Below are 8,336 nucleotides of genomic sequence, written 5' to 3' on the forward strand. Positions count from 1 at the left end.
CAGATGACGCCAAAAGGCGTACAACTCATAGACAGCGCACTATCAGAGTATTGAGAGCTCGGGGTGAAGCATTTACACTATGAGACATTTCCTTTAGCAGTGGCAAATATAGTGATAGGTTTGTACCCTTTCAACTGGTACACAAACGGACACCTTTATACGAGGCATCATGTTTGCAATAACCACAACACAAACAGTCAAAATGGACCAGACAAAGTCTTGTGAAATGGTTCCTTGTGGTGCCACTAACCCCTGGGAAGTCGTTACCGCCCTCGTGTTACTGCCAACAGCCTCAATAAACCTGCCGCGCTGAGCACTTGAACATCGCCTCCGTCTCCGAGTCGCCTGGAACTCCTCAACACCAGTACAGCACTAGTGTGTAGTATAGTGTAGTGTATAGTGTAGTGTGTAGTGTAGTGTGTAGTGTAGTGTAGTAGTGTGTAGTGTAGTGTATAGTGTAGTGTGTAGTGTATAGTGTAGTAGTGTGTAGTGTGTAGTGTATAGTGTAGTGTGTAGTGTATAGTGTAGTAGTGTGTAGTGTATAGTGTAGTGTAGTAGTGTATAGTGTAGTAGTGTATAGTGTAGTGTATAGTGTAGTGTATAGTGTAGTGTATAGTGTAGTAGTGTGTAGTGTAGTGTATAGTGTAGTGTGTAGTGTATAGTGTAGTGTATAGTAGTGTATAGTGTAGTGTAGTAGTAGTGTATAGTGTAGTGTATAGTGTAGTGTATAGTGTAGTGTATAGCGTATAGTGTAGTGTATAGTGTAGTGTGTAGTGTGTAGTGTATAGTGTAGTAGTGTATAGTGTATAGTAGTGTATAGTGTAGTGTAGTAGTGTATAGTGTAGTGTATAGTGTATAGTGTAGTGTATAGTGTAGTGTGTAGTGTATAGTGTAGTAGTGTATAGTGTAGTGTATAGTGTAGTGTAGTGTATAGTGTAGTGTATAGTGTAGTGTAGTAGTGTATAGTGTAGTGTAGTAGTGTATAGTGTAGTGTATAGTGTATAGTGTAGTGTATAGTGTAGTGTGTAGTGTAGTGTATAGTGTAGTGTATAGTGTGTAGTGTATAGTGTAGTGTGTAGTGTATAGTGTAGTGTGTAGTGTAGTAGTGTATAGTGTAGTAGTGTATAGTGTAGTGTATAGTGTAGTAGTGTATAGTGTAGTAGTGTATAGTGTAGTAGTGTATAGTGTAGTGTATAGTGTAGTGTAGTAGTATAGTGTAGTGTAGTGTATAGTGTAGTGTATAGTGTAGTGTGTGTGTAGTGTATAGTGTAGTGTATAGTGTAGTGTATAGTGTAGTAGTGTATAGTGTAGTGTATAGTGTAGTGTGTAGTGTAGTGTATAGTGTAGTGTATAGTGTAGTGTATAGTGTAGTGTATAGTGTAGTAGTGTATAGTGTAGTGTATAGTGTAGTGTATAGTGTAGTAGTGTATAGTGTAGTAGTGTATAGTGTAGTGTATAGTGTAGTAGTGTATAGTGTAGTGTATAGTTTAGTGTATAGTAGTGTATAGTGTAGTGTATAGTGTAGTGTATGGTGTAGTAGTGTATAGTGTATAGTGTAGTGTATAGTGTAGTGTATAGTGTAGTGTATAGTGTAGTGTATAATGTAGTGTATAGTAGTGTATAGTGTAGTGTATAGTGTAGTGTATAGTGTAGTGTATAGTGTAGTAGTGTAAAGTGTATAGTGTAGTGTAGTGTAGTGTATAGTAGTGTATAGTGTAGTGTATAGTGTAGTAGTGTATAGTGTAGTGTATAGTGTAGTAGTGTATAGTGTAGTAGTGTATAGTGTAGTAGTGTATAGTGTAGTGTGTAGTGGTGATACGCGCTGACAGTGGGGATCGTGGGGCAGCGCTTGGTGATTGGCTGTGTGCCGGTGACGCGCGCTGACGGTGAGGGATCACAGGGCAGCGCGGGGTCATGGGTTATGTGGTGGTGATTGGCTGTGTGTTGGTGACGCGCGCTGACAGGGAGTGATCGTGTGGCAGCGCGGGGCGATTGGTTGTGTAGTGGTAACACGCGCTGGGAAAACGGATCGTAGGAACAGCGCGCCGTGATTGGTCGACTAGTGGGTGCTCACATCTCGGTCCGCAAGAGGGCTATATAAGGCGGTGCGCGCGGGCGCTCGGGGAGTTGGTGACCAGCGAAGACTGAAGACGGCGGAGGAAGAGATAGGGCCCTGCGGCACCTAGTCCCGCTGTCCTTGCAAGGACCGGGGCTCTGTGTGACCCAGAGGCGGGACCCTGGGACCCGGGGCCGAACGTCCGTGTGAGGGCCGGCTCGCGGGACCCTAAGCTTGGGGTGGGTCTGTAGGCTCCATGGACGTTACGCGGCTGGAGTGCAGCGCGAGCCATAGTCACTACACGTGTCAGTGGAGTGTGTAGTGTGAGAAAGAGACCACACGTTGTATCGTGACAAGTCAAGGTTTAATAGAAAGTGTGCTACCCGTCAAGTGGTTTCCTGCCGTCATTCCGAATACTTCAACTGGCGTCAGAAGTGAAACAGTCTTCCAGGCATGGATACAAGGAAGACCCGTCGGACTCACGGGATGACCGCGAGGATAACCTTGACGACTCGGGCCAGCTGGCATCGGGGGGAGAGGACGAGGAAATGCCGACGCCGCAGGACCCGCCAGGGCGCCGGACGAGCGACTGGGGACCGATGCCGTACTCCCGAGGCGCACTCCCGTCTGGCAGAGCTGCTGCTCGCCGCCGCGTCCATCCTGGCAGAAATCAACACAGCGGGAGGAGCGGGGACGTCGGCGGACATTCAACAGGGTCGCCCCGCAGATTCCCGCCAAAATGACTTGGCGATTCCCGCCATTTCAACTGCGCGGCATCTTTTGGCGGGAACGGCGAGCAACACGTGGCGGCGGTTCTCCACGCGCCCGCTACGTCATCAACGCGCCGCGGACCGCCATCAGCCACCCGCCATTGGGGCCGCCATCTTGCAGACCGACGGTGCGGCGGAGAGGAACCACGTGGCAGAGGACGACTTCATTTCCAGCAGCGCCTTCCCACATTGTCAGCCTTCAAGGCGGAGGCGGGGACTGGGGCGCATTCCAGCGCAGGTTTCTGGCGCATCAGGAATGTCGGCCTGGTCCGACGCTACGGCGCTGCGGGCACTGCCTGCCATGTTGGACGACGACGCGCTCGCGGCCTTCAGGTCCGCACAGAGGTCGGACCGCTCCACGCTTAAGGCGCGCTGGGTCTCATGGCCAAGGTCTACGGACCTCCCTCGGCGTGTCGCCATCACTTTTACGCCCGACGGAAGGCGACACGGAGACCGCCTCGCCTACCGCACGGCGTTGTTGGCTCTCGCCGACGCCGCGTTCCCTCGTATGGACGAGGAGGGCCAGGACGCGATGGTCTTGGAGCAACTGCTCAAGTTGGCGCAGGACCTGGGGGTCCCCATCAACACGGCCGACGAGGTCGATATTTCTTCTTGCGGGTCGCAACAAGTATACAGGCGTACGAGGTCCTCCAGCGTAAACAGGGGGCGTCTGCACTGCTGCCGTGGCCTCAGCTCCGGGCCCGGTGGTCACCGAGCCCCAAGTCGTCCCACGAGAGGAGGCGTTCACCGCGGACGACCGGGGGACTGGAGGTCGGGGGGTCGTTCGCCTCTGCGATCGGCCCGCAAGCTGGAGCAACCGAGACCTCCGACGTCCCTCATCACGTGTTACAACTGCGGCCTCCGGGGCCACGTGGCGTCCGGTTGCCGCGCTCCTCGTCAGCGCGCATGGGACCTCGGCTGGACGACGACCAAGGCCCCAAGTCATCCCTACTACCCCCGGCAAGTCGCGGCACTTCACATGCTCGGCCTACATGCACGACACACATGGGCCGTCGCGTTGCGGCGGAGGAAGGCCGGTTAGGGATCGGGGATTCGGTTCGGCGAGGGGGGTTCGTGCGGGACCGAGGGGACATTGAATGGTCTGAGTTGGGGCACAGGATAGTGGCTGCGTCGGCGGGATCATCGGTCGTTACGGGATTCATTGACGGGGTCGAGGTCAGGGTGTTGTGGACACGGGGCGTCGGCGACTATTATATCAGACCTCATTTACAACATTCTCCCCGTCCAATGTCGACCTCTGCTCCCGGTGGACGTGCCATTTTACGCGGCAAATGGGGGCTCGTTGGGCATTGTCGGCCAATTAGGGCGTCCATTTGCATTGGAGATATTAAATTGTCGGGACCCGTTTTCGTTTCTTCTTCCTTAGCGGTCCTTGTCTGTTGGGCACAGATTTTTTGGCTAAAATGCCCATTAAAATTCTCATCGATCAGCGTTGCATTGAGTACCATCGGGTCGCCGTATTTCATTTTGACGAATCCTACCGAAATTCGGACGGCGTGCGCTACGATACAAGCGCTGGCGACACAGACCGTGCACGTGCCCCCGGGTTCACAGATGTTAATTCCCCTCCGGTTGAGGAAACCATTGGTTGGGAGACCTCGGAACAGGCATGCTTTTGGGTCCTTCAATAGGGCTGTCGGGGGTCTCGATTTGTCGGTGGCTCACACTTTGGTTCGGGCTGACAAGGACCCGTTCGTGATGGTTTTAAACGCTGGTTCGCGGCCGGCCGTTATTCAGCAGGGCACTGTGCTAGCTCACGCGGCACGGGTCCCTGCGGAAGGAGCGCCTGGTTGCGCATGTTGATCCAAGCCCGACGCAGAACAATCCATCGAGGGAGGACCTTGAATGGGTCGATTCGCTGTGCGCGGACTCGAACGATTTGTCAACGGTACAGTTGGGTGCGCTGCGTGCGTTGCTGATGAATTTTCTGAGTTTCAGTAAGCATAAATATGACATTGGGTGCACGGACCTGTTGCGCCACCACATTGAAACAGGCGATGCGGCACCGGTCAGGCTAAATCCCTTCCGGCTGAGTCCTGTGAAAGGAACACGTTCAGTCGGCCGTCAACGATATGCTGGCGGCCGACATTATTTCGCCTTCTTCCAGTCCTTGGGGAGCACCTATTGTGCTGGTTAAAAAGCAAGACGGGTCCTTGCGATTTTGCGTAGATTTCCGTCGCCTGAATAAAATATCCGTGGCTGACGCGTATCCGCTCCCCAGAATGGACGAGTCCCTCGATGCATTGTCTGGCGCGCGATATTTTTCACTCTTGATTTATTGTCGGGATTCTGGCAGCTGCCACTCGACGACGAGTCTAGACCTAAGACGCATTTCGGACTCCAGGGGGCCTGTTCCAGTTTAACCGGTTACCCATGGGACTTCACTCCGCTCCCGCGACGTTTCAGCGCCTTATGGAGTTGGTTTTGTCGGGCTTGCAATGGGATACTTGCTTGATTTACCTAGACGATGTCATTGTTTTCAGTAAAACGTTTGAGGAACACCTCCAGCGGTTGAGAGGGGTGTTCTTGCGGATGCGATCGGCTAAATTAAAGTTTAAACCGGCCAAATGCCACCTTCTTCGTAAGTCCGTGAGATACTTGGGCCACATTGTCGATTCTTCGGGGATCTCTACCGATCCCGCGAAGACGAACTGTGTCAGTTCATGGCCAACGCCCACGTCGGTTTCGGACGTGCGCAGTTTCATCGGTTTTGCTTCTTACTACCGCCGATTCGTTGAGCATTTCGCCACCATTGTAAAACCCTTGCACGCTCTGACGGCAAAAGGAGTCAAGTTCCGATGGGGACCCGAGGAGGAGGCCGCATTCTGCTCCCTCCGGGACGCCTGGTGGGTGCCCCGCCCTTGCGTTACCTGACTTTACAAGTCCCTTCTTGCTAGACACGGATGCTAGCAACACGGGCATTGGGGGGGTGCTCTCACAGGTCGTTGGGGGAGTCGAAAGGGTGGTCGCCTATGGTAGCAGGGTTTTGTCGCCGGCGGAGCAGCGCTACTGCGTCACCCGTCGCGAGTTGCTGGCTATTGTTTTTTTTGTACAAATTTAGACCATCTCTATGGCCGTCACTTTACGGTCCGGACGGACCACGCGGCGCTTCAGTATTCATTGAGGGTCGCCCAACCCTCGGGCCAATTGTCACGGTGGTTGGAAGTCCTCCAGGACTATCAGTTCACGACCACATACCGTAAGGGGTTGCGCCACACTAACGCCGATGCCCTGTCGCGATTGTCGCCTTGTCACAAATGTGCGTGCTTAATGGGATCGGCGCGCTGTAAACCGCCAGCTGCGGAAAGTATGGGGGCGTTGGCCGCGACCGCGGATGCACCGATCGGTGATGTTCCCGCCCCTGAGGGAGGACTCGCTGCTCTCACTGTCGCTGATTGAGTGGGGCCGTCTCCAAATGGCTGACAGCTCCCTGCTAGCGTTGCGTCGCAGGGGGGGGGTCCCGAGGAGGGCCGGGAACGAACTGGCTCCTGGGTACTCAAGCAGGGCCTGTTAATGAGATGGGACAATTTGTCCCGGCGGCACGCACTCGTGGTGCCTTCCGCTGTGCGGGGGAAAGTTGTCCTGGCCGCACATGAACGCCTCTTGCATTTGGGTAACAAAACGCTTGCTCTGCTTCAGCGTGACTATTATTGGCCGGGGATGGGGAGTGATGTGGTGAATATTCTAAAGGGGTGGTTGATTGCGCCAGACGAAAACCGCCGCCGTGGCGTCAATCCACCGCTGCAATCTATTCAGGTCTCGCGCACTAACGAGCTCGTTGCGCTCGATATTTTGGGGCCTTTTCCAGTCACGCCAGGGGAAATAAGTACCTGTTGGTTGGTGTCGAATACTTTACCCGGTGGCCTATGGCGTGGCCACTCGCCAACCAGTCGGCGGCGGCTGTGACGGACGCCTTTGTCCAGGGCTACGTCTGGACAAGGGGGCTCCCGAACGCTTGCTGACCGACCAAGGGAAAATTTTTCTAGTAAATTGCTGCAAGAGGTGTGCGACCTATTGGGTACTAAGAAGGTGCGTACCTCCCCGTACCACCCACAGACAGACGGGATGGTGGAGCGACTCCACAGGACTTTGACTTCTATGCTGTGCCAGCAGGTGTGTGAGGCACATGTTGACTGGGACCTGCAGGTCCCGGGGGTCCTCGCCGCGTATAGAATGGCCCCCCATGCAGCAACGGGATTTTCCCCATTCTATCTGATGTATGGTCGGGAAGCCGACCCGCCCATGGAAACGCAGCTGGGACTGTCCGCGCCACGAACGAATTCGAAATTGGCTGAACATATTAAATTTAACATTCATAAGCTGACCGAGGCACGGGAGGCCGCACGGCTTAATTCGCGGGCTCGCCAAATTGCCAACGAGCGTTTGCGTGCACGGAAGGTGTCCGTGCACAACTGGAAACCAGGCGATAGGGCCTGGCTGCACTGCCCTCAGGCACCTTTGGCTACGTCGCCTAAATTGTTGAAGCCATGGCGGGGACCCGTGGAGGTCGTGCGGGTTGCACGCCCCCAGTGTGTTCAGATAAAATGGGGAAAGCGCCGTTGGTACGTCCACCCCTCCCGACTGAAACCGTTCTCGCCTCCATATGGCCTCCCTTTGTGTCGTGAGGGCCGAGCATGTGACGTGACCGACGACCCAGGGGGGAAATGTCTCCGCCTGATCCGCTCCCAGGTGTCTCGGAACTGACAGCTGCCGACCACCGGCGGCCGGATCCCCGCGCGCGGCCGGTCCTTCCAGGCCCGATCCGCGCCTTCCAGGGCTGCCGGAGCCACCAGACGGTCGTCAGCGTCCCGTCCCATACGATGGACCGGCCAGGCGGACTCGCGCTAAGTCGCGCAACTTTTCATGACCAACCGAATGAGGGGCCGATGCGGCCGGAGCGCCTCGTCACTGCGTTCCTCATCCGCTCGACCGCTCTATCATCCCGGTGGAGGAGCGAGCGGAGGGGGGGGTCGATAGTCACAGAGACACTGGACACGTTCTTTTCTTGACTTGCTTTTATTGTGTTGTTCGTCGGTTTGTACATAACTTGTTGTCTAGGTGTTGTGTGTTGTTGTTGACTTTTATTGTGTGTTGTCGGTTTGTACATAGGTTGTGTTGTGGTGTTGTGTTTGTGTTGTTGTTGTTGCGTTACGGGGCACACTGGGGGGTGGGGTTTTGTGTGTGTTGTTGTTGTGTTGTTTAGCAGCCGGGCCGGCTGCGAGCTATGTGGGAGGGGGTGATGTAGTGGTGATACGCGCTGGGGTATCGTGTGCCAGCGCGTAGTGATTGGCTGTGTGTGTTGGTGACGCGCGCTGACGGTGAAGGATCAGGGGTCAGCGCGGGGTCGGGGGTTATGAGGCAGTGATTGGCTGGGTATCGGGACGCGTGCGCGCTGACAGCGATGGGATCCTGGGGCAAGCGCGCGGGGATTGGTCAACTAAGGGGGATGCTCACGTCGAGGTCCGCATACGCTCCGTCTCCCGAGAGCG

The 8,336-nt window shown here is 54.6% G+C and overlaps 1 protein-coding gene across 1 annotated transcript in view; it reads left to right on the forward strand.

The window, feature by feature from the left end:
• LOC133361334 (gastrula zinc finger protein XlCGF7.1-like) overlaps positions 1-6,197 on the forward strand; it is a gene marked incomplete at its 5' end in the record, with an annotated part of 37,979 nt that extends 31,782 nt beyond the window's left edge. Inside the window, 2 exons of the mRNA XM_061580265.1 lie at positions 2,521-2,660; positions 6,146-6,197. Coding sequence (XP_061436249.1) covers positions 2,521-2,660; positions 6,146-6,197 — 192 coding nt within the window. The remainder of the gene's footprint in view (positions 1-2,520; positions 2,661-6,145) is intronic.
• Between the last annotated feature and the right edge of the window lie 2,139 nt (positions 6,198-8,336).

This window comes from Lethenteron reissneri, chromosome 72, assembly GCF_015708825.2.
Source record: "Lethenteron reissneri isolate LAM-NWPU_2019-01 chromosome 72, ASM1570882v1, whole genome shotgun sequence".
In the NCBI taxonomy this organism is placed as follows: domain Eukaryota; kingdom Metazoa; phylum Chordata; class Hyperoartia; order Petromyzontiformes; family Petromyzontidae; genus Lethenteron; species Lethenteron reissneri.